General features: G+C 50.8%; 1 protein-coding gene across 1 annotated transcript; it reads left to right on the forward strand.

Moving 5' to 3' along the window:
* The first annotated feature begins 16,318 nt into the window (after positions 1-16,318).
* LOC112545284 (DELTA-actitoxin-Aas1a-like) lies at positions 16,319-25,834 on the forward strand. The gene is made up of 2 exons (XM_025183097.2): positions 16,319-16,586; positions 21,920-25,834. The coding sequence occupies exons 1-2, from the start codon at positions 16,489-16,491 to the stop codon at positions 22,383-22,385; spliced, it is 564 nt and encodes a 187-aa protein (XP_025038882.2). The 5' UTR covers positions 16,319-16,488; the 3' UTR covers positions 22,386-25,834.
* Positions 25,835-26,842: the final 1,008 nt, after the last annotated feature.

Consider the following 26,842-nt stretch of genomic DNA (forward strand, 5'->3'; position numbering starts at 1 on the left):
GCTTTGTTCCATAGGGCAATGGACTAGATCTTGTGTGGTTTGCCAGGAATCCAGTGCTATCTTGATAACATCCTGGTCATGGGCGGGAATGAAGAGGATCACCTTGAGAACTTAGTGGCTACCCTACAAAGACTGGAAGAATATGGTCAATGAGTCCACAAAGAAAAGTGTGCATTCTTTCAGACCTCTGTTGAATATTTGGGACTCATAGACTCATAGACTTTAAGGTCAGAAGGGACCATTATGATCATCTAGTCTGACCCCCTGCACAGTGCAGGCCACAGAATCTCACCCACCCCCTCCTAGAATAATCCTCTCACCTATATCTCAGATATTGAAGCCTTCAAATAGTTTGAAGACCCCAAGATGCAGAGAATCCTCCAGCTGTGATCTGCACCCCATGCTACAGAGGAAGGCGAAAAACCTCCAGGGCCTCTGCCAATCTACCCTGGAGGAAAATTCCTTCCCGACCCCAAATATGGCGATCAGCTAAACCCTGAGCATGTGGGCAAGACTCACCAGCCAGACACTCAGAAAGTTCTCTATAGTAACTCCTATCATCCCTCCATTGACCTATTTCCCACTGATAATGAATGGTCAAATAGTTACCAAGATCATGTTATCTCATTAAACCATCCCCTTCATAAACCCATCTAGTTTAATCTTGAAGCAAGATAGATCTTTTGCCCCCACTACTTCCCTTGGAAGGCTGTTCCAGAACCTCACTCCACTAATGGTTAGAAACCTTCATCTAATCTCAAGTCTAAACTTCCTACTAGCCAGCTTATATCCATTTGTTCTTGTGTCCACATTGGTATTGAGCTTAAATAATTCCTCTCCCTCCCTGGTATTTATCCCTCTAATATATTTAAAAGTGCAGTCATGTCCCCGCTCAGCCTTCTTTTGGTTAAGGTAAACAAGCCAAGCTCCTTGAGTCTCCTTTCATAAGACAGGTTTTCCATTCCTCGGATCATCCTAGTGGCCTTTCTTTGTACCTGTTCCAGTTTGAATTCATCCTTCTTAAACATGGGAGACCAGAACTGCACACAGTATTCCAAATGGGGTCTCACCAATGACTTGTATAATGGCACTAACACCTCCTTATCCCTACTGGAAATACCTCGCCTAATACATCCCAAGACCGTATTAGCCTTTTTCACGGCCATGTCACATTGGCAGCTCATAGTCATCCTATAATCAACCAGGACTCCGAGGTCCTTCTCCTCCTCCGTTACTTCCAACTGATGTGTCCCCAGCTTATAAATCTTGTTATTAATCCCTAAATGCATAACCTTACACTTCTCACTATTAAATTTCATCCTATTGCTATCACTCCAATTTACATCTTCCTGTATGATATCCTGATCCTTTTCTGAATTGGCAATGCCTCCCAACTTTGTGTCATCTGCAGATTTTATCAGGACACTTCCACTTTTGGTGCCATGGTCAGCGATAAAAAGATTAAATAAAATTGGCCCCAAAACTGATCCCTGAGGAACTCCACTAGTAACCTTCCTCCAACCTGACAGTTCACCTTTCAGTATGACCCGCTGTAGTCTCCCCTTTAACCAGTTGCTTATCTACCTCTCAACTTTCATATTAATCCCTATCTTTTCCAATTTAACCAATAATTCCCCATGTGGTACTCTATCAAATGTCTTACTAAAGTTGAGGTAGATTAGATCCACTGCATTTCCTTTATCTAAAAAATCTGTTACTTTCTCAAAAAAGGAGATCAGGTTGGTTTGGCACGATCTACCTTTTGTAAAACCATGTTGTAATTTGTACCAATTGCCATTAGCCTCAATGTCTCTAACTACTTTCTCCTTCAAAATTTTTTCCAAGATCTTGCATACTACAGATGTCAAACTAACAGGCCTATAGTTACCCGGGTCGCTTTTTTTCCCTGTCTTAAAAATAGGAACTATATTAGCAATTCTCCAGTCAAATGGTACAACCCCATTGATGCTACTGGCCAAGTCCCCTTCAAAATTAAAAGGCTTTTGTGGAGACTCCACCCCCTCAAAATGTTAGTCAACTTTGTTCGTTACTAGGACTATTGAACTATTATGGAAAGTTTATTTCATAGTCAGCCACACTATTCAAACTACTTCATGAGCTCCTTGGCCAGAACAAGGCCTGGAAGTGGACTGAAGCCTTTGATGTAAACTCAGAGGTCCTCACACATTTTGATCCATCCTCACCTTTACAGTTGGCCTGTGATGCCTCCCCGTATGGAGTGGGAGTGGTCTTGTCACACATTTTGCCTTCAGGAGAAGAGAAACCAATTGCTTTTGCTTCACCCACCTTACGCAAGGCTGAAACTAACTATGCTTAAATCGAGTGTGAAGCATTGGGAATTGTTTTCGGGCTTTGGAAATTTCACCAGTACCTGTTTGGACGAAAGTTTACACTTCTCACTGATCTCCATCTCTAACGGGCTGCTAGTCGTATGCAACTATGGGCATCATGGCTTTTGGGACTGTGACAGATGGCTGGCAAACCAGAGCTCTGCCACTGTAGCCTGGGTAAAGACACTGAGAGGAAACAGCTGAACAAGCCCAGGCCTGAAGGGCTATTAGAAGCAGCTGTGGGCCTCACTGGGAGAGGGCTATATAAGGCAGAGGAAGGAAGCCAGGAGAGGCAAGGAGAAGCCAGGAGCCAGAAGCCAGGTTGTGGCTGGGTGTGCTTCCAGGCAGATGGAGGAGCTGGTTGAATTGACTGTAAGCTTTGTACATAGAAGGTGGTGGGAACTAACAATTAAAGCACAGGTGACTGCACCTGAAGCATCTCTGGCTGATTTGTGGACCAGAAGGTAACCCAGACCAAGGGGCCTGAGTGGGGATCCTGACACAGGGACACACATATGAGATCAGATATCAGAAATCCACTCTGTATGGCAATGCGGATGGTCCCTGTAGGCTGCCTTTGCCAGTCAAACATCAAGATAGTGGCTAGAAGGAAATCTTCTACTTTGAACAGGTAGAGCACACGCCCATCACTGCTGCACAAGTTAAGAGAGCAACTCGTGTTGACTCAGTTCTATCCCAAGTTATGGATCTTGTGATGCATGCAACATCTCTGCAGAACTGTCAGGTCTCACCTGACTGTGTCCCGTACCTGTCCAGGAGGATGGAGTTATTGATCCATTCAGTTATTGACCCACTTCATCAGATCAAATAGTGGAAGAAAATTGTCACAACCATATATACCAAAGGATACAAATAAAAAAAAATGAACACATATGAAAAGGACAAATCAAATTTCAGAACAGAAGAGGGATGGAGGGGAGGAAGGGGAGGAGGTAGATGTCTGTGACCTAATGATATTAGAGGTGATAATTGGGGAAGCTATCTTTGTAATGGGTAAGATAATTAGGGTCTTTATTCAAATTTGAGTGTAAAGTGTCAAATTTAATCATGAATGACAGTTCAGAGGATTCTCTTTGAAATGAAGTCTTAAAAGGTCTTTGAAGCAGGATGCAGGTAATCAAGTCGTCAAGACAATGTCCTTTCTGGTTGTCTGTGCCCTGCGCTGCCGCCCTGCCCAGGGACTTGCTGCTCTCACAGGGCAGGATGTGAACAGGGAACCGTACCTGGGAGCAGCCCCCACCCACAGCCCGCTGCAGGCAGAGGGTTCTCCAGCTCCAGGGGGTCGGGAACTGCCCCCCCCCCCACACACACATGTGCGAAGGGAGCAGGAGCCAAAGGGGACCCTTCACGTGAGGGGCTGGCAGTGTCAGCCCTGTGCCCATGTCCTGGCCTGTGGGTGCCCGTCCCTACGGCCCTGCCCTGGGGTGGGCTCCCCCTCACACGGTGCCCTGGCACCTGGGGGAAGAGGGTCGGGGCAAAGGTCACTGGCTTTGGCTCATCGCCGCATTTGTGGCCCAGAGTCAGGGCGGGATGGGGTGGAGGGCAGCAGGCCACACCCTGCGTGCTGTGTAAGTTGGACGTTTTACACCCATCATGTTGCTGGGACCCAATGTGAAAGGCCTGTGGACGGCAGGGGATAACACAACACCTCACCCCCAGAACATGTACCTCTGTACAGTCTGTAGAGCGGTGCCGGTAAGGTTCAGGGGGCTGTCACAGGCCAAGGGAGCGAGCTGCAGTGGCTAGAGGCCAGGCTGACTCGAGTGCCTGGTGGGAGGGAGGACATGGCAGGTACTGCTGGCAGGGAATGGCCAAGCCAGGCAATGCTCCTCAGCCTGGTCCATTCTGCCAGGCCGGAGCCATTCCCTCCCATAGGCTGTGTGAACCACGGCAGCCAGCCACTCCCGGCAACTCAGCCCTGGCTCCTTGTGGTCTCCTGGCTGCTTTATTCCCACTGTTCATTCCCAGGGCGCATCCCAGGGGAACGCCCCCAGGAGGCCTCCCATGCGGTCCCGGTAGATCCCGTCGAAGGCCTTGCTCTGCGCTGCTGTGAAATGGTTCTTCCAGTCCCCACAGATGCCTGTGGAAGGCGAGCAGCGCTGCTCAGGATTCGCACCATGGCCATCGACGGGGCTGGGACTCGCCTCCCACCCTGCAGATCACGAGGCGCTTGCTGCTGTAAGGGGGGTGGAGCCCACCCTGCTCCCAGTGCGCAATCCTGGCTCTGGCCCCGGCTCATCCCCCATGAGGGCTGCAATGGGATCTGCAAAGCTCCTGAAGGATGGGGCTGGCTCACAGCAGCCTCCTCATTGTCACTTTGGCGGGGGGGGGGGGGGGAGAGGGCACAGCCCTCACAGCGGTGGTGGAGAACACCTCCTTCAGGGCCATGCGGGAGAACCAACACTACCTCCGAACACCAGAATAGTTCAGTGTGTAGTTCCTGCTGAGGTACTTCAACAGGGGTATGTGGAAAGCCCTTAGTTCCCCATACCCAGAGCCATCTACATTCCACTTCCAGTCTCTGCCTGCTGTGCTGTGCTGTGCCTCCTTACCAGAGTAACTGCCTGCTGCATTCTGCCTTGTCACCAGGGGGCAGTGTCTCTAAATCTTTTTTTCTAAAGAGTCCAGATGTAGATGCCTGGCCCCAGAGGTGCGCACATGTCCCCCCTCTAGAGAGCTACGTATTATTGCCCCTCCCGCCCACACTACCCCCAGAGGGACGACTCCTCTGCTCTTGTTCTGAATCTTGCTCAGTTCCTGGCCCGAGAAATCCTGTGGCCACACGCCCTGGTGCAGCCACCCTGAGACATATGTGCTCACGACAATGGCCCTAGCTCGGCCTCCTGGGCCATCCTAGTCTGACCCCTGCACATCGCAGAACCCCCCCCCACTCCTGTACGCACCCCCAGCTTCTGGCCGAGTGCCCCAAGGCCTCAAGTCAGAGTGTAGAGAAGGCCAGGGACAGAGACTCACCTCTACTGGTTCCAACCTGCTCGTGCCCCATGCCCCAGGCAATGCCCCAGGACACTGCCAGAGAGGCCCCTCCTCTGACTTCTGCCAGTTTGCATCGACACAAACATTACCTGTTCCACGCCAGGTGTGGCTGGTTACCAGCCCAACCCCTTGTACCCGTGAGTGTGAACAAAACCATCCATTCCTCTGTCAGTTCTTACCACCAGTCCCTGCGTTCCTGGCCCAGCTCTTAAGGAAGGGTTTACACAGATGGGGTATATCTACACTACAGCACTAATTCGAACTAACTTAATTCGAATTAGTTAATTCGAACTAAGCTAATTCGAACTAGTGCATCTAGACCTAAAAACTAGTTCGAATTAGCATTTTGCTAATTCGAACTAGCACGTCCACATTGAGTGGACCCTGAACCGAAGTTAAGACAGGCCGGAAGCAGTGGGGGGGGGGGGAGGAAGTTAATCGAGGGCCTGCAGGAGAGCTTCCACCACAAGGAGCCCACGAGCCACCCCAGTCCTCCCCATCGCGGGCTCGTACCCCATTCCTCCCTCACCTCCTTCCACTTACCCTTCCCTAGCCCCCCTTCCTGGTGTACAAAATAAAGGACACGTGTGTTCAAAAATAGAAACTCTCTTTATTGAACAAAACTCGGGGAGACTGGGAAAAGGAGGTGGGAGAGGGGAAGAGAGAGGGTGGGAGAGGGGAGGGCAACTAAAATGATCAGGGGGTTGGAACAGGTCCCATATGAAGAGAGGCTAAAGAGACTGGGACTTTTCAGCTTAGAAAAGAGGAGACTGAGGGGGATAGGATAGAGGTCTATAAAAGCATGAGTGGTGTGGAGAGGGTGCATAAAGAAAAGTTCTTCATTAGTTCCCATAATAGAAGGACTAGAGGACACCAAATGAAATGAATGGGTAGCAGGCTTCAGACTAATAACAGAAAGTTCTTCTTCACAAAGCAAATAGTCAACCTGTGGACCTTCTTGCTGCAGGAGGCTGTGAAGGCTAGAACTAGAACAGAGTTTAAAGAGAAGTGAGATAAAGTCATGGAGGTTGGGTCGATGGAGTGGTACTAGCCAGGGGGTAGAAATGGTGTCCCTGGCCTCTGTTTGTGGAAGGCTGGAGATGGATGGCACGAGACAAATGGCTTGGTCATTGTCTTCGATCCATCCCCTCCAGGATACCTAATTTTGGCCGCTGTCAGCAGACAGGCTACTGGGCTAGATGGACCTTTGGTCTGACCCAGTACGGCCATTCTAAGCTCAGGACTCAGGGTCGGGGATCTCACTGGACCACCTTGATTTTCATGCACACCTGCTCCTGGGTGGCCAGGCTGGCAGCTCTCCTGCCCTAGACGGCCGCTTTCCTGTGCCTAGTGTGGAGGTCCACGATGTCTGTACTGGACCAGGCGGGTGCCCGCCTCTTGTGGTCCTGGGCAAGCTCCCGGGAGCCGCTAGCCTGGTCCCGGGAAGAGGGGGAGGGCTGGGGGGCATCGGGTGGCTGGCTCGAGCTGTGCCCGGTGCAGGGTCTGCTGGCTGGGTGCTGGCAGGCTTGCACCTGGCACGGGCACCGTAGCCAGCCCTTGCCCCTTTAAGGGGTCCGGGGCCCGGAGGGGCAATAGGGTTTCCCTGGTGTTGGCTAGAGTGGCCACCAGGGAAAGCTGGGGAGGGCTAGCCTCCCACTAGTTCGAATTAAGGGGCTACACAGCCCTTAATTCGAACTAGTAAGTTCGAACTAGGCTTAGTCCTCGTGGAATGAGGTTTACCTAGTTCGAACTAAGCGCTCCGCTAGTTCGAATTAACTTTGTAGTGTAGACATACCCTCAGAGAGCAGGATGATTGCTTGGAGATCCAGTACTTAGAGGGAGAAAAACCTGTTGAGAATCTTTGAGTTAAGTTCAGAGGCCGGAGCAACAGGGGTGATGTTGTGGTTGGTGTCTGCTATAGACCAGATCAAATGGATGAGGTAGATGAGGCTTTCTTCAGACAACTGAGAGAGGCTTCCAGATCACAATCCCTGGTTCCAGTGAGGGACTTTAATCACCCTGACAAATGTTGGGAGACCAATACAGCAGCACACAGACTATCTAGGAAGTGTTTGGAGAATGTTGGGGATAACTTCCGGGTACAAGGAACCGACCAGGGGCCATGCACAGCTTGACCTGCTGCTCGCAAAGAGGGAGGAACTAGTAGGGGAAGTAGATGTGGATGGCAACCAGGGCAGCAGTGATCATGAGATGCTATATTTATGGATCCCCACCAAAGAAAGGAAGGAGAGTAGCAAAATACGCACCCTGGACTTCAGAAGAGCAGACTTTGACTTCCTCAGGGAACTGATGGGCAAGATCCCCTGGGGTGCTAACATGAAGGGGAAAGGAGGCTAGGAGAGCTGGCAGTATTTTAAAGAAGCCTTATTGAAGGCCAAACCAGCTTGATGCGCAGTAAGAAAAGCAAATATCGCAGGTGACCTGATTGGCTTAGCAGGGAACTCCTTGGTGAGCTTCAACTCAAAAAGGAAGCTTATAAAAAGTGGGAACTTGGGTAGGTGACTAGGGAGAAGTATAAATATATTTCTCAAGCATGCAGGGTGCAATCAGGAAGAAAGGTTTCTACATGTGTTGTGTATTGGGTTGTAGATACAGATCTTGTTTTTATAGTAACTGAATTCGGTCAACCCAGCCAGTTTGGGCTGGTTCCAGTAAGTTCTGTGTCATGCAATAAAATGGACACTTGCAATTACTCAAGCTCACTGTGTTTTCAATGATTTCTTCCTCAACTGTGGAATTCCACACGGAATAACCAAGTGGTGACAAGAATGGGAAACCTGTGCTGCCTCCAGCAACAGAAGCAGTGGAAGTCAGTGTAAGGAAACAAAGCTTTTAGCTGTTCTGGAAGGTGGGGGTAAGAACTGACTGCTTGTACTGACAGTGCAAACTGAAACTAAGATCCGTGGAGCCCAGAGGGAGGGAGGAAGGAAGGAAGGAAGGAAAGGAATTGCAGCAGCCATGGCTACACTTACACTGGGATTTTCTGAGGAGACTATAGAGCAATGGCACGTACATACTGAGAGTCTGGAACTTTTTGTTATTGTGAATGACATTAAGGAAGAGAAGACGATGCCAATATTTGTAAGTGTTGTAGGGGCTAAGACCCACTTTCTGCTGCACTGCTCCCTGTTAAGCCAGAGACCAAATCTTACAGTGACATTGTGGAAATCCTGGGGTCACATTATGCTCCAAAACCACTGGTAATTGCAGAAAGGTCTAGGTTCCATAACAGAGGCCAAAAAGAAAGTGAAACAGTTGTACAATTTGTAGCAAATTTGAAAAAGCTTGCGGCACACTGTGAATTTAAGGAGATGTTAAATGATGCCATATGGGCAGGTTAGCATGAGGCCTGCACAGTGTAGCGTCCGTCCTGGCAAGGTGGGGACAAAGGTCTATTATGGGGTGGGATCAGGGATCCAGGCCCGGCCCAACCGCCTGGTCAATGTTTTCCAGGAAAGACAAAGTCCAGGTTCTCACCCCCTTCCTGAGCATGGGAGAGGGGGACAGACTGACCTACGTGGTGACACACGGAAGGACATTGCTCCCCACGACATGCCCGGCCCATGCTCCACAACTTCCAAAACAGACTTCAAAGAGAAGCTGCAGAGCTACAATTCATTTGCAAATTGGACACTGTCAGTTTAGGATTAAACAAAGACTGGGAAGGGCTGGGCAACTACAAAAGCAGTTTTCTCCTCTCTTGCTGTTCACACCTCCGCATCAGCTGCTAGAAGTGGGCCTCATCCTCCCTGACTGAATTGAGCTCGTTATCTCTGGCCTCCCTCTTGATTGATCCTCAGGGCTGGCTTTGGGTATGTCTACACTACCCTCCTAATTCGAACTAGCAGGGTAATGTAGGCATACCGCACTTGCAAATGAAGCCCGGATTTGAATTTCCCGGGCTTCATTTGCATAAGCCAGGTGCCGCCATTTTTAAATCCCGGCTCGTTCGAACCCCGTGCCATGCGGCTACACGCGGCACAGACTAGGTAGTTCGGACTAGGTAGTTCGAACTACTGTTACTCCTCATTCCACGAGGATTCAAATCCCGGGCTTCATTTGCAAGTGCGGTATGCCTACATTACCCTCCTAGTTCGAATTAGGAGGGTAGTGTAGACATACCCTTTAGGAAGTGCGGGGCCCAATTCAAAGAGTTTCGACGGGGCCCCGGCACCCAGGATTTTTTGTTGAGCAAAAAACAAAAAAACAAAAAACACACCACACATAAAAGTTTTGATCTCTTACTTACTCATATTGATAGAAGTCACCACTTTATTCTAAAAGAATATTAATTATAGATTTTCACTTTCATATTAGGAAAATAATTTGTTTTGATAGTTGTACAACTGATTATCAGATGTAGGGTCTGGGGGAAAGGGGAGTGCAGGAGTGTTATGATGCTGTGACCAGATGGTGGCTTGGCTCCAATTGGGGGTTTGTTGGCCAGGCTTCATTTTTAAATAAAATACTGTGTCAAACACAAAAAGTTTCTGCATTGTCTTTATTTCTGAGAAGGGTGGGGAAACTGTTTTGAGTCGGGGTCACTGACTCACAGAAAACTCAGTTGGGGCCACACAAGTGAGATGCAAAAAAACCCCTCCTCCAACCCCCCCCCCCAAGCTTCACTAATGTGGCCCCAACTGTGTTGGTGGGAGCAGGGGACATAGTGCTGGGGACAGGGTGCCAGTGGGGACAGGTTTCTGAGGCTGGGGAGTGGAGAGAGGGAACAGGGGAGTGGGGAGAGGGAACGGGGACCAGTGGGGGTAGAGAGTCCCCTGCACCTGCCTCCTCCCAGGATTCTCCCCCCACCCCAGAAGCTGGCCAAACCCCCCCTCCCACGACACAGCCAAAACCCCTCCCACAGTCCCATGCCTGCCCTGGGGCCAAACCCCCTTCCCGCGGCAGGGCCAAACCCCCGCTTGCACCTGCCCAGAGGCCAAACCCACACTCACGCCTGCCCCGGGGCCAAAACCCCCTCCCGCGGCACGGCCAAAACTACTCCCCTGCCTTCCCCGAGGCCAAACCGTCCTCCCATGGCACAGTCAAAACCCCTGAGCTCGATTCACCCCTCCTGAGTCCTGTGGTCACAGTGCAGGGAAGCCAACGGCGCCACGCTTCTCCTCCGGGGCTGACACCCCCTCCTGCACTGCGCCCGGCATGCCACTGAGCTGTGGGAAGGGAGCAGCCAGCGCACTTCCGGAATCCCTGGAAGTGGTGCGAAGCTGCAGGAAGGACTTTTGTCCAACCCCGTGGGAAGCCGGCACTACGCTGCAAGTAGATAGTGGGATGGGGGATCCCGAACACCATACGATCAACTGGTTGAGGCCTCGTGATGGACCAGTTGATCACGATCGACCGGTTGGGGACCACGGCTTTAGGGCACGGGGCCCTCTTAGGCGCGGGGCCCAATTCGGGGGAATAGGTTGAATCGGCCTAAAGCTGGCCCTGTTGGTCTTCCCTTCTTTTCGTGTGCCTGGATATTTATAACTGCCTCTGGAATTTCCACTACATGCACGTGGCATTTTGAAGGGCCGCGGGCTCCTGGCAGGGCTGGGGAAGCGTGAAGGAAACGTCACAGCTCCCCTGCCCCCAGACCCTACTTGGCCTGGGGGACAGGGGAGCTCACAAAGCCTCCTCTGCTCTGCCCCCGCCCTGCGAGCAGCGCATGGTACTTCAAAGCACCAGGTGCTCCTGGCAGGGTGGGAGGAGAGTCTGTGCATTCCCCCACCCCCAGGCCAATTAAGGCCTTGGGCAGGGGGTGGGAAACATTGAAGCTTTCTTTGCTCTGCCCCCACCACGCACTACTGGCAGGGTGGGGACAGAGCAGAGAAGGCTTCGGGCGCTCCTCTGTCCCCAGGCCTGGAGGCAGTGGAGCAGCACAGGATTCACCTACTTGGCAGGCCAGATCCGGCCTGAGGAGGCCCTTTTGCCCACCCCTGCTCTATAAGGTGCCACAGGACTGATTCAAACTAACATGGCTGCTCCTCTGATATTTAGGGCTTCAAGTTCTTCCTCGCTCACCTACTTGTGTCAGCGTTTCTTAGCTGTAAGGCCTAAAATAGCCCAGCTACAATCTTGCAGGCCTCAACCCACAGGCCTTGAGTTTCAAGCTTACTGAGACATCTAGTACAGGATTATTCCTACATCCTGATACATACTTCTATAGCCCTACAACTTAACTCTATTTAGCATACAGTGCCAATTCATCATAACCACACAATAAATGAACCAGCTACTAAAATAATTGGCTACATGGTCCTATAAAACACTGAGAGTTGAACAGTGGGGCACTTCCAGCCATGGGCGGACATGTCGTCAGGACCAACTAGAGAGTTGAAGCTCACAAGCAGGGGCAGATGATTGTTTTGCGGGGCCCCGGGCAGCATAACTCCGAGGGGCCCCACCTTTGCCTTGGCGCATGCGCCGTGACACCATGCGCATGCGTGGTGGCACCACAGCGCATGTGCGGGGCTCTTTTAAGCGCTGGGACTGGGGCGGCCGCCCCGTTTGCCCTGCCCTATATCCGCCCCTGCTCACAAGTGAATGAAGATTTGACTTCAGCTTCTTTTTTATCATCGCTAGTGGTTGGAACCGATCTGGGTGCTACGTTTCCTGGGCTGGAAGCCGCCAGGATTCATCTCTTGTTACTCCCAGCCACAACCACTCAGCGGAGTGACTTGTTCTCGGGTTCCTTGTGCCCCTCATTCATCAGAAAAGCCCGACCAGCTCCGCCAGGGCATGAGATCTTCAGGCCTGTCCCCAGACACCAGTGTCTGTAGACCCCCTTCCCTACCATTCTGTCTGCTCCTTTGCTACTGTCTCCTCCCATTTCCCCAGTGCGCTTCCCAAGCACCTACCCCCGTCCCCACCTCTAATACTCACAAGAGCAGCGATATGTGGAGGGACTTTAACTCCCTCAGACACCTGATGGGCAGAATCCCCTGGGATGTTAACATGAAGGGGAAAGGAGTCCAGGACAGCTGGCAGTATTTTAAAGAAGCCTTATTGAAGGCACAGAAAGTAACCATCCCGACACGTAGCAAGAGAGGCAAACATGGTAGGAGACCAGATTGGCTTACAGGGGAAATCCTCGGTGAACTTAAGCACAAAAAGGAAGCTTACAAAAAGTGGAAACTTGGACAAATGACCAGGGAGAAGTTTAAATGTATAGCTCGAGAATGCAGGGAGGTTATCAGGAAGGCGAAAGCGCAATTGGAATTGCGACTGGCAAGGGATGTGAAGGGTAACAAGAAAGGTTTCTACAGGCATGTTAGCAATAAGAGGGTGATCAGAGAGGGTGTGGGGCCCCTACTGGATGAAGGAGGTAACCTAGTGTAGAAGCTGTAGAAACCATTTTCATATTTAGCTAGAAGCCATCTTGTATAACAGAAACCATTTCAGCTTTTCTCTCAAGCACGTAGACCAGAGTGAACTTTGTCACCCCGTGAGAAGAGGCCTACAGGATGGGCTATTGGTATGTGTTAATTGGGCTGGTTGGGACAGGAGATGCACTCCCTTGTACCTGTCTGCCATCTTGTTGATAAGGCTTTGTTTTTCCAAGTTTAATTGAGGATTTCTGTAATTGGATGCCCTGACGTCAGACTGTTTGGCTAAGGGTATAAAGATACTAGGATTGATTGTATTAGCCAGCCTTACTGGGCCTGGCTCTGCTGGGACCATGTTTGGCTCATGCTGTGCTTTATTAATTAATAAAGCTGTTTGTTAGCTGCCTAAACAGAGAGGAGCGTTTTTTGCTTCAACACTAGTAACAGCTGATGTAGGAAAAGCTGAAGTACTCAATGCTTTCTTTGCCTCTGTCTTCGCAGTCAAGGTCAGCTCCCAGACTAATGCGAGACGGGATGAAGATGGACAGCCCTCGGTGGGTAAAGAGGAGGTTAGGATCTATTTAAAAAAGCTAAACATACATAAATCAATGGGTCTGGACTTAATGCATCTGAGGGTACTGAGAGAGTTGGCAAATGTCATTGCAGAGCCTTTGGCCATTATCTTTGAAAACTTGTGGAGATCAGGAGAGATCTTGAACGATTGGAAAAAGGCAAATGTAGTGCCCATCTTCAAAAAAGGGAAGGAGGACGATCCAGGGATCTATAGGCCGGTCAGTCTTACCTCAGTCTCTGGAAAAATGATGGAAGGGATCCTTAAGGAATCCATTTTGAGGCACTTAGAAGAGCAGAAAGTGATCAGGAATAGTCAGCATGGATTCACAAAGGGCAAGTCGCGCCTGACCAATCTGATTAGCTTCTATGATGAGGTAACTGGCTCTGTGGATATGGGAAAGTCAGTGGATGTGAGATACCTTGATTTTAGCAAAGCTTTTGATATGGTCTCCCACAATATTCTTTCTTGCAAGATAAGGAAGTATGGATTGGATACATGGACTATAGATTGGATAAATGGCCGGAAAGCTGGCTAGATGGTCGTGCCCAATGGGTAGTGATCAATGGCTTGATGACTGGTAGACAGTCAATTTCAAGCAGTGTGCCGGATGATCACTTCTAGGGCCGATTTTATTCAACATTTTTATTAATGACCTGGCTGAGGGGATGGATTGCACCCTCAGCAAGTTTGCGGATGACACTAAGCTAGTGGGAGAGGTAGATACGCTGGAGAGCAGGGATAGGGTCCAGAGTGACTTAGATAAATTGGAGGATTGGGCCACAAGGAATCTGATGAGGTTCAACAAGAACAAGTGTAGAGTCCTGCACTTGGGATGGAAGAATCCCAAGCATTGTTATAGGCTGGGGACCAAATGGCTAAGTAGTAGTTCTGCAGAAAAGGACCTGGGGATTGTAGTGGACGAGAAGCTGGATATCAGATAACAGTGTGCCCTTGTAGCCAAGAAGGCTAATGGCATATTAGGCTGCATTAGGAGGAGCATTGCCAGCAGATCCAGAGATGTCATTATTCTCCTTTATTCGGCTCTGGTGAGTCCACATCTGGAGTTTTGTGTCGAGTTCTGGACCCCCCACTACAGAATGGATGTGGACGCATTGGAGAGGGTCCAGCGGAGGGCAACCAAAATGCTTCGGGGGCTGGAGCATACGACCTACGAGGAGAGGCTGAGGGATTTGGGTCTATTTAGTCTGCAAAAGAGAAGGGTGAGGGGGGATTTGACAGCAGCCTTCAACTTCCTGAAGGGAGGTTCCAAAGAGGCTGGAGAAAGGCTATCCACAGTAATGAGAGATGGGAGAACAAGGAGCAATGGTCTCAAGTTTCAGTGGGAGAGGTCTGGGTTGGACATTAGGAAAAACTAGTTCACTAGGAGGGTGGTGAAGTACTGGGATGGGGTCCCTAGAAGTTTTTAAATCCTGGCTTGACAAAGCCCTGGCTGGGATGATTTAGTTGGGTTGGTCCTGCTTTGAGTAGGGGGCTGGACTTGATGACTCCTGAGGTCTCTTCCAGTCCCGGGATTCTCTGATTCTATTATTTAAAAAGGCCCCCGGGCTGCTGCTGTCTGTCGTGTGGTTCGGCTTTTGGATATGAGAGGAGCCAGTCAAAACACCTCAGATAAACTCTTCTTAACTTTATCATGCACAGAATGGTAAAGGAAAGCAGTGCAAGGTTGCATAGATCTGTTCAATACACAGGATAGATAGCACAGACAATAATAGAACACCTACACCTGGCACAATACCCCAGATACTTGATTTTAAGGATGGGATATACATGTACTTATGTCTATAAATCACTCACAGTTCCACCGCTAAGACCTTACGATTGTCAGATGATTGTCAGACGGGAGGTCGTGGCCTCATTTCCCCATGCGCAGAGGTGTCCACATGCCTTAGTCACTAGGAACAGGCACAGCTTCTAGTTGCAGTGGGTTAGGTCGTGGGGACCCCTTACCGAATCCCTCCCACCGATTATCTTTTCTACTCCTACTTTTACAGCCATAGCAAGACTTGCTCGTTCTAGTAAAATCTACCAATTAATCATGTATTGTTTATGCCCCTCTTTTGGACACGTCCTGCTAGTCAAACTACTCGATACTTAATGGATAGTTCTATGGCTGCATGGGTGATTTTTGCTCATTAGAATTGTTATGTACCAGTACCGGGTTACTCCCAGTGATCTCGGCACAGTATCTCTAGACCAATACTCCCAGCACACTAGAGTTTAACGCACTCCTGATTCTCAAAGCTCACCCCCACTTGGCCTGGCCCATGTGCTTTCATGCACTAGGTTCAAATCAGGCCTGGTTTGCTATGTTGGAAGACACACTTTGGTCAAGGCAGCCATCGTTAGTCCAGGCCCTGCAGGGCGGGACAACACAGACATTATTATTCTGGTCAAGACGGGGTTGTACAGGCTGCCCTACACTGTCACCCCCTGCAGCAATGGGGCTAACGCGGCTCCCTGCTTGCTCTCGCTCTGCGATGGCTCCCGGCACGTCTCTGCAGCCCCTGGGCAGGGTGTGTGTGTGTTTGTCCCTGCACATCCCCCACCAGCCCAAGTGCTCCTGTGGCCAGTGGGAGCTGCAGAGAAGGTGCATGCAGGCAGCAGGGTACAGAACCCCTGCCCCATCCCCCTGCCTAGGAACGGATGTCAGAGGAGGAGTGCCACAGGTGAGCACAACACTGCTCACTCCCTGCCCCCGTGTCCGCTCCTCCCACCCTCGCCCCACCTGCACCCGAATTCCTTCCCAGAACTTGAACTCTGCATTCCCTCCTGCACCCCAATCCCTGAGCCTTCCCAGAATCTGAACCCTTCCTGCACCCCCACTCCCTGCCCCAGCCCGGAGCCAAACTCCCTCCCAAAGCCTTAGGCAGGTGCAGGGGAGGGACGAGGGCCCATTCTGGGCACCACCATTTCTACAAACTCACCTCCCTGGGGTGTTTATGTAGCAACGTGAGAACGCTAGGTTTGTTTCTCCCCTGAGAGCTCCCTCCCCCACTCGAGTAGACAGGACTTCCTCTTGCAGAAACCCTGCTGATTTGAGACCTTCACATCCTGCCACTGTCATGTAGCGACCCTGCCCGCAGGTGACGTGTGGGCTGCACACGCAGCCAGGGCTGGACCTGGGCTGGCTGGGAGGCCAGTGGGTCAGTTCTGCTGCTCAGCGAGCCCTCGGTGCTGCGAGATGGAGACCATCGAAGGGCTGATGCTGGAGGTGGCTGCTGGCAGGAGTGTGGGCATTGAGATAAGCAACAAGACCAGGAGCACCCTTGAAAACCCCAGGTGAGCAGGTTCCCAGGCCCCCTCCTCGGGGCTTCCAACTCATCCTATGTCTGGGGTCTGTCCAGCTGGGCTAGGGTGTGGGGTATGTGTCTGCGACTGAGTGTCTGTCTGTATTTCTGTCCCCAACACCTCCTCTATCTGTCTGTCTGTCTGTCCATCCGTCCCCAAACACTCTCTCTCTCCCCATGCAGTGCCCCCCGTCCCGCTGACTGGGTGAGTTCTGTGTGTCTCATTGGGCCACTGCAAATCCTCCTTCTGTTGAGCCTGAATTTGCTGTTTTTAGCTCTGGAGGGGCTCAAGTTTGTAGTGGATCGTTGGGCCAGGGGATTGCACGTGTCCAGGACAAGGGCTGGAGGAGTTTGGAGGGAGATCACACACTTTGGGGGGAGGGGGGGGAGAAGGAAAAGTTCCCTGGACATTTGATTTGAGAGGAAACAGCTGCTGGACTGTTGGACTGTGTGTGTCAGTCCCGAGGAGTTGGACTGGGGGCAGAGCCATGGCTATCGGCCAGTGATACTTTGTGAAGGTGATCAGTGTGTTTACTGCACATTGATACAACCTCCACAGACCTGTATGTGCACGTCTGTCACATACCCTCACTCATATACACCCACACATGGGCATCCAAACGTGTACACACATATCCATGTGTGCTCACGCTCTGCTACATCGACATATGATGCGGGTGTATCTATGCCCCTGCACACTGTCGTTAATAACATAATTGTAGCGCCCCCCCTCTCCACCTGGTTATCTTCTTTAATGCCAATCTGCTTATAGGTTCTGATGGAGAGGTCTGGGTTCTTCTGGATCCTGCCATACGCTCACTTTATTTTTTCCTATGCATTTATTTGGCGGTGCCTCCACCCCCCTCACTCCTTCTTGGGAGGGTCACCAGGGCAGCTTGGGAGGAAAATTCTAACCCAGGGTAATTCCCACGTACTTCCCAGATAGCTGGAGACTCCCAGAAAATAACACAAACACATACACCATATTAAACACAAGTATATGCGGTATGTCTACACTACAAAGTTAATTCGAAATAACAGCAGTTATTTCAAATTAACTTTAATAGCATCTACACAGGCAAACCGCTATTTTGAAATAAATCGAAATAGTGGAGCCCTTGTTTCGAATTTAGTAAACCTCATTCTACGAGGAGTAACACCAAATTCGAAATAGCTATTTCGAATTAAGTGCTGTGTAGACACTTAATTCAAAATAGGGGGCCTCCAGCCCTTCCCAGAGAGCCCTGGTGACCACTCTGGGCACAACCAGGAAAGCTTACTCTCCTCTCCCCCAGCCCCGGAGCCAGCTCCAAGCCTGTGCCAGCTTCAAGCCTGCCAGCCCAGAGCCAGCAGTGGCCACCGGAGCCCCTGACCCAGTGGCCCCAAAACATGAGCCAGCAAGCCACTGGCAGCCAGCCCTCCACCGCTTCCCAGGAGCAGTCTGCCAGCTCCCAGGAGCCTGACAGGGGCTGGAGAAGGCAGGCGCCTTCCTTGTCCAGGGTGGAGATCATGGACCCTATTCAGATTTGGGGGGGATGCCCCCAACTTCCATGATATCCGTACTAGATGGAGGAATGTGGCTGTCTATGGCAGGATAGCTGCCAGCCTGGCCACCAAAGGCCACATGCAAACCCAGGAGCAGGTTAGCATGAAAGTAAAGTTGGTCTGGCAAGACCCTGAACCCTGAGCTTCCCCATCCCCTTCTTCCCCTGGCTTCCCCCTTCCAGCTCCCTCCTCCCAGGTTTCTCCCTCCCCTCTTCCACCCTCTCTCTTCCCCTCTCCCACCTCCTTTTCCCAGTCTCCCCAGAGGTTCATCCCCTCCCCAGTTTTGTTCTATAAACCCTGTTTTTATTTTTGAACATACGTGTCTTTTATTTGACAACAGGAAGAGTAAGTGGAAGGATGTGAGGGAGGAATGGGGCACAAGCCCCCGGTGGGGAGGACCAGGGAGGCTCCTAGGGGTGGACGGTCTCCCTCAGGGCCTCCTGGATCCTGACAGCCCCCCGATGGACCCCTGGATGGAAGCCTGCAGCAAGTGCAGCTGGTCTGATGGCAACGACCCCCGAGATGCACCGGTGTGCCCAGGGGCAGCTCTGGCTCCATGTGGCTTAGTGCTGTGGTGTCCCGAGTGCGGGCACTCAGGGCACTCCAAGACAGGACTGCTTTGCTGTCCCTCATCGAGGTAGACAAGCAAGCGGGGAACCCTGAGAACTGTCTGTCCGGGGTGGGGGTAGGATCCCTTTAAGCACGGAGTTCAGTTAGCCTCAGGCAGCAGCCCCACACACTATGTCCTAACCTGATGCCCTGCCGGCACTGGTTCCGGCCAGCCTTATCTTCAGTTCAGGGTCCACTCAGTGTGGATGCACTATTTCGAAATAGCACAACGCTATTTTGAAATAGTTTTTGTGTATAGATACGTTATTTCGAATTAGTTTAATCCGAATTAACTATTTTGTTAATTCGAAATAGTGCTGTAGTGTAGACATACCCTTAAACAGGAGACAAATATACCAGAACAGGGTAAAACACTAATTTTAGGTTCACCGGTTCCCAGCAACTGTAAGATTAGTGTCCCAGTGGTACGTGTATTTGTGGGGGCCGTTGATGACTTATGACCACAAAATTCTTCTCTGCAGCGGTTTAGCAGTGGGGCTGTCTGGGTCCAGTACAGCCCAAAGGACTCACAAGCGGGAGAAGGTGATAAATCCCTCCACAGGTTTAATATGCAGCAGGTTATAAAATCCCCAAACAAATTCCCTGCCTGACTAACTAAAAATTGGTGCACTCTCACACTCCATGAATAAGCCTCAGGTTCAGAGATGACTCAGTCACTGCAGAGGGGCTGGTCTCTGCTGGCAGGGATCCTCCTCAGGCAGGAATCAGGCTGCTTTGGTCCCAGAATTTCCCCTCACCACAAAGGGGTGCAGGGCTCAAGGTGCAGGCCACACAACTGCACTAACATTCAAACTGTAATCTCCTAGCCCAGCATTCGGACACACACACAGCTGGCAGCAGCCCTGAACTCTCAGGCTATGTCTATATTGGCAAGATTTTGCACAAATACTCTTTAACGCAAGAGTTTTTGCATTAGAGTATTTGAGTAAGAGAGCGTCTACACTGGCATGTGCTTTTGCGCAAGAGCATCCGTGCCAGTGTAGATGCTCTCTTGTGCAAGAAAGCTCGGATGGTCATTTTAACCATCGGGCTTTCTTGCGCAAGACATTCATGTTGCTTGTCTACACTGGCCTCTTGCACAAGAACAGTTGCACAAGAGGGCTTATCCCTGAGCGGGAGCGTCAGAGTATTTGCGCAAGAAGCACTGATTTCACACATTAGAACATCAGTGTTCTTGTGCAAGTACTCGCAGCCAGTGTAGACAGGTGGCAAGATTTTGCGCAAAAGCTTGCCAATGTAGACATAGCCTCAGACAGAGCAGAGCTGATCGTGTGGTGACTGGTCTCACCTAGGGAGCTGGAGAGCCAACTCAGCCTGGCTGGGGAAGTTTCCCAGCAAACTCTACAACCTGGGACTCAACAGTGGAGAAATAAAACCCAGCGGAGGGATCCTGCCTTCAGGTCCCTAGAGGCCAGTTCTCAGGGGGAACCCTGCATGCAGGCCTGGGGCTTACTAGCTCCCCCACAGCCAGTCCTCCCCTTGCCCTGGCTGGCACCAGACTTCCTCAAACAATGGCTCTCCCCCCTCCTGAACTCCCTGGGAGGGGCCTCTCACTCCCTATGGGTTGCCTGGCAGACTCTGCCCCTGGTAGGGAGGGGGAGCTAAGGCATACTCAGAGCCTTTCCCTGAGCTGCCAGCAGACAGAGCCCCAGGAATCTAGGGAAACTCCTTGGGGGTTACATAATGTTGCCAGATTTCTCCTGAATTAACAGCCCAAAGTCACTTAAATGGTAGCTCTGATCTATTTACTGAAAGTAAGAGGTTTATTTATTACCCCATCGGGGTGTATAACAAACAACAAATGACGCTTTAGGTACCTAGCTCAATTTGGCTTTGTTTGTTTAAAGCTATAAGCCCTTGTTAAAGCTCCACATTAACAACAAGGCAGAGAAAGATCGAATTCAAATCAGCCCCCTTGGGGGAATGTTGACAGGAAAGTGTCACTCCACCAACCTCCCCCCAGCCATATTACATTCCCCTCGCTGGGTAGATCACTACACATCCAGCCCGGCCCTAAAGAACCTGTGATCCCCCCCCCCACTAAAATCCTTCCCCCCCAGGGTCCCTACGCTCTAGGGAAACCAGCACCCCAATGTAAGCTCTGCCACCCTGATACCCCCTTTCTATCCTCCCAAATAAACATCCTGCAGCCGAGACTCCCCTGCCGCCCCTTGGACCACCTAGAGATCCCCCTTGTGCAGCCCTGTCAGGTGCAGCCTCAGCAGGGCAGATGTGCCTGCTCCCTGCCTTAGATCCAGCCTGGCTGCTGCTGCTTCACAGGCCGAGGTCTCCTCCTTGCCCATCATGGAACCTACTGGGCTCCACCCTCTTAGCCCAGGCTCTGCAGCCAGCACCCCGCCCCGAGCAGGCTGGTGCTGTGTGAGCGGGGGCAGTGGGGCAGGCAGAGCCCAGCCTGGGCCCTGCCCCGCTAACCTTCCCTTGTGCCTTGGTCATGGAGGAGAGACCCCTGGCCTAGGGGCTGGCCCAGGTAGAGCAGTGCTCCCTTGTCCAGTGACTGTCCCCTCTGCAGTGACCCCCCCCCAACCCCCAGGTCAGGTTTCTGCCGTTATCAGGACGCTGTTTTACATTATTGCCAGGTGTAAATTATTTACCCAGATGTAGAATTTGTATCCAGAAATTTGGGGCACCCCTGGGTCTTACTGTCCACCCTCCCGTCTCTTCCTCTCCCTGCTCTGCGGCCCTGCTTCCTCCGGAGAGGATCCAGCTCACTGAACTGTGACAAAGCCTGCCAGGCCTGTTAGCAGAGCTGGAGAGAGAGCCATGCGAGCGGTAATGAAGCCATGTCACAGGGGTTTGCCAAGCCCCGCTCTGGACTGTCAGTCAAAGTGGGCCGTGCCCACGCAAGCTCATGATCCCATCTACATGTTTTGTTCGTCTATAAAGTGCTACCAGAACATTTGTTCTTTTTAAAGTTTATTCTGAATTTACTGTCAGTCAACAGGACCTGGCTTTAAAACTATTTCATTAGCGCGTGGCTGAAGATTATAAAATCACAATTCTGAAAATCCCCTCTCCCCGCTGCCATTGGGGGACCAGTTTACAGCACTGCATAGGGCCCCATAACCCCTAAGGATGCCCTGTTGTCAGGGATGCCGTATAATAAAGGAATCCTGTGTGGTTTTCCTCCAGGACACACTGTTTCAGTGGCCATGATCTGGTTAAGCCAGAGAACTCCATCCCCCCTGGCAAATCGGGGAGCTGCGTGTTTGTGAAAACGAGCTACTCGGCCCGCGGGAGCGTGGGGGTGCTGAGCTACGAGTCCGATGCCTTCACTCTGGCCATCATGTTCTCCAACCCCTTCGACCGCGTCCTCTACAACTCGGAGTTTGCCATCGAGCTCTTCGCGGGCAGGAAGCACTTTGAGAGCATGGAGCGTCTCTACCAGTATATGTACAACCATGGCCCACCCTATAAGTGCGAGTCCTTTGAGAGAGTGGAGCTTGAGATGCTGGATGGCGAGCTAGTGGTGACCAACCAGGGGATCCAGGCAACAGCCACCGTGTCCAACAAGGATAAGGCCACCATTAAAGTGGAGATTAAGGGAAAAGATGATCACACAGACAGCCCAAGCAACCCAGGGAAATGGCCCATGTGACAGACCAGCGTGGCAACTAGTGACTCCCAGCCTGAGCAGACAGTGATGTGCTAACTCTGCTCAAGTGAGTGCACTAAAAACAGCCAGAGCCATGTGGGTGCACATGCCACGGTGCTGTTTGTAGTGCACTGGTGCATGTCTGTCTACCCATGTTCCCTCTATTTTTTAACATCCATGTGAGGAATAAAAGTGGTTGGTATGCACCGAGGCATGTGCACATGTGCACCCTCAGTAGAAATGGAAGCCAAGCTGTGGGTGCTCTGCTAATCAGCTGGGTGGCTCCTGAATCTCTCCGGGGCAACCCCTCAGTGCACAGCTTCCAGGAATCTGCTGTCTACCCAGGCTGGGAAGTCTCCAGGCATCCAGAGGTTGCCATCATTTTATAAAGGAGGTTTTTTTCTTGCTTTTGCTATAACTTCAGATATAATAGGCATATGGAAACCCGAAGCTTCAGCATTGGTCATGGCTATAAGGCCCTGTAAAGCTTTGCAAAAAGGAATGTGATGAACAGTTCCATTGAATTATTTGCAAATGGGAGCTGAGCTGCTTGCTAAGTGCAAACACGTCTAAGAGTGTGACCTTGTGGTATGGCCGCGTAGGTTGTTTTAGTTACATACATGCTTGCCTAAGGAACGTAAATAGCCGGTTACAGATTGCAATGGAAATTACCAGAAAGGCTAAGTACATGAGATCAGATCCTAAGAATGAAAGAATGACCCTACTAGGTTGGCCCAATGGTCTGCCTAGTGCAGTGCCACATGCGTGAGAGGGAATGAACCGAACAGGCAGCTTCGAGTGAGCCGTCTCCTGTTGTCTAGTCCAGCGCTGGTCAATAATTTTTGATGGGGACCCACTCCAAGAATTTGGTCAGTGGTGGAGGGTATAATATTCTTCCATGGTATTAGTGGAGGAGGTGCAGGGTCTGGGATGGAGGCTGGGTGCGTAAGGGAGCTTAGGGGAAGGGATTGGCGTGCAGGAGGGGATGTGGGATCTGGGAGGGAGTTTGGGTGAAGGAGGTGGTTGTGATCGGGGCAGGGGAGGAGATGCAGGGGTTTGTGTTATGACCTTGGGCAGGAGGGGCCTGTGTCCTGGGGCCAGGGGATTGGGGTGCAGGGTCTGGGAAGGGGGTATGAGTGCAGGAGGGAGGCACAGGATTTGGCTTATGTGGGGTTGGGAGACAGGAGTGGTGGGTCAGAGGGGAAGAGGGAGGGGCTTGGGTGCCAGAGTCCAGCACTGGCTGGGAGAATTCCCTGGGCGATTCCTGGCCAACAGCCCAGCAGGTTCCCTGCCCTCCATGTCCCGGCAGGCTGCTCAGAGCCTGAGGGGAGATGGGGAGGGGCACTTTGTGCACTGCCTGTTCTTCAAATAGGCAGCTCCCACAGGAGCTGCAAGATTGTTTTGGGGGTGGGGCAGTGTGCAAAACCTCTCCCACCCCTCCTCCGGGCTTGCAGCTGTTCACAGACAAACCAGCCTGCAGTCAACTTTTCTGAGCAGCCTTTGGGGGTCAGGCAGGCAAGGAGCCTGGCTGAAGCTCCCTCTGCTACACCCATGGGCTGCATCCAGCAGTGTGGCAGTCTGGATCTAGCCCACAGGCCTTATTTTGCCGGACCCTGGTCTAGTTCCACCTTCTAGCAGTCAGAGGCTTAGGGACACCAGGAGAATGGGATGTCCCTGATGATCTTGGCTAGTAGCCATTGATGGAGCTGTCCTTCAAGATCTTATCTGAGTCTTTCTTGAACCCAATTGTAATTTTGGCCTTGACAACATCCCCGGCAAAGAGTTTTACAGGTTGACTGCATATTGCGTGAAGAAGAGCTTCCTTTTGTTTGTTTTAAGCCTGCTGCCAATTCATTTCATTGGGTGACTGCGTGTTCTTGTGTCAGGAAAAGTTAACACTTCCCTATTTGCATTCTCTGCACCATTCAAGATTGTACAGACCTCTGTCATACTCTGATGGTGCTCTGTACCCCTCCAGTCATCCCTTTCATGCTTTTGTAATAATTTATGTCAAATTTGAAAACTTACAACTCTCTGAAGAATATTCTCCTGAGAAAATAATAAAATAATAAAATCCTAGGGGTGGAAGAGACTTCAGGAGGTCATCAAGTCTGAACCCCTTCCCAAAGCAGGACCAACCCCAACTAAATCATCCCAGCTTAGGCTTTGTCAAGCTGGGACTGAAAAACCTCTAGGGATGGAGATTCCACCAACTCCCTAGGGAACCCATCCCAGTGCTTCCCCACCTACCTAGGGAAACCGTTTTTCCTAATATCCAATCTAGACCTCCCCCACTGTAACTTGAGATCATTGCTCCTTGTTCTGCCATCTGACGCCTCTCCCATCCTCTTTGGAACCCCCTTCAGGTAGTTAAAGGCTGCTATCAAATCCCCCCTCACTCTTCTCTTTTGCAGACTAAATAAGACCAAATCCCTCAGCCTTTCCTCGTAGGTCATGTTGTCCTCTTCTGGATGCTCTCCAATGTGTCCACATCCTTTCTGAAATGGGAGGCCCAGAACTGGACACAATACTCCAGAAATATGTGTAGCAACACTGGAGTCCTTTGCAGGGTGTTCATAAGACATACATGAAGTCTGGGAAGTGACCACAAAAATCTACATCTGACAAAGGCTGGCATTCCCACTCCCACTGACTTTTTGTTTCCTGAACCTCCCCTGAGATGGTTCTCAAAGAAGGGAAAGGACAATAAGAAGGAAGGGCAGATGCCGCAAATAATTTCTCCCCTTCTCTCTGCCAATGGCACCCACAACACCCGGAGAACATAGAAGGCACCATTGGACCAGGGAGGGATCCTGGCTGCGATAAGAGAGGCCTTGCTTTGATTTCATCAGCTTGTGATAAGTTTGCTGTTAGCTGCATTTTACTTTTATTTTTCTTGTAACCAATTCTGATTTGTATGTCTCATTATTTGTACTCGCTTTAAGTCCATTCTTTTGTAGTTAATAAACTTGTTTTATTGTTTTATCTAAATCAGTGGATTTGAATGTTTGGGGGAAACTCCGTTTGGGGTGCCAGGATTCTATGCCTGCCATTTTCTATTAATAAATGCTGGAATTCATCGGAGCTTGTCTTGTCCGGGAGAGAGCTTGGCAGAACAAGAACCTCCTCTCAGGGGAAAGTCTGGTGTCCCTCTGCAGTGTAATTCAAGAGTGGCTGTTGGCAGCACTCATACGTGGGCAGTGTAATAGGACCCCCAGATTAGAGAGCCGAGGGGACACGGCTGTTCATCTGTCCAGATCCTGGATGTGTCACAATCTCCCCTTAATTGTATCTTTTCTAAGACGAACGGCCACATCTCCTTCATGTTTCCTACTAGGAAACTGTTCCATAAGCCTGATCATGTTCATTGCCTTTCTTTGCCCCTTTCCCAATTCTAATGTATCTTTTTTGAGATGGGGCTACCAGAGCGGCCCACAGTATTCGGTGGGGGGGGGGGGCGTACCATGGGAATACACAGTGGCATTATGATATTTTTCTGTTTTCTGAGCTATCCTTTTCTGTTAGCTTTATTCTGCTGCACGTTGAGCAGAGATTTTCAGAGAACTATCCAAGAAGTCTCCAAGATCTCTTTGCTGAGTGGCAGAAGGTAATTCAGACTCCTCTATTTTATACAGATAGATGGGGTTATGCTTTGCAATGTGCATTACTTTGCATTTACCAACACAGAATTAGTTTGCCATGTTTTGCGAGATTCCCTTGTATCTCTTCGTAGTCCACTTTGGACTTAACTGCCTTGAGTCATTAGTATCATCTGCAAACGTTACCATCTCCTTACTACCTCTTTGCCTGGATCAGGGGTTCTCATACTTCTTTGCACCATGACCTCCTGCTGCCAACAAATATGACTGCATGACCCCCAGGTGGGGGACTGTAGCCTGGACCCATTCCGAGTGGGTTGGGGCAAAGTCTAAGCCTCACTGTGAAAAGTGGAAGGGACCCAAGGTCTGAGCCCATTGTCTCATGTCTAGGTAGTTGAACTCAGGCTTGAGCATCGGTCCCAAGTTCCTAGTGACTCCATAGAAACAGGGACGTGATCCACTTTGTGGTCCCGGCCTGCACTTTGAGAATCACTGTTCTAGACAGTTTATGAATATATTGAACATCAGTGGTACTGACCCTGGGTATTTAACTCGCTTCTACATGAAAGCTGACCATTTATTCCTGCCCGTTGTTTTGTATCTTTTAACCAGTTACTGACCCACAAGAGGGCATGTCCAGTGCTTTGCTTAAGAGCTCCTTTTGAGGGACCTTGTCCAAGGCTTTCTGAGAGGCCAAGTGCAGTATGTCCATTGCATTGCCCTGGTCTACATGTCTCTTGGCCCCCTCAATAAATTCTAACTGAGTGGTGAGGTATGATTGCTCTTCAGAAAGTTGTGTTGATTCGCTCCCTCATATTGGCTGTGTCTAGACTGGCCACTTTTTCGGGAAAAGCAGTTGCT

Source organism: Pelodiscus sinensis, chromosome 33 (assembly GCF_049634645.1).
Source record: "Pelodiscus sinensis isolate JC-2024 chromosome 33, ASM4963464v1, whole genome shotgun sequence".
NCBI classification, from domain to species: domain Eukaryota; kingdom Metazoa; phylum Chordata; order Testudines; family Trionychidae; genus Pelodiscus; species Pelodiscus sinensis.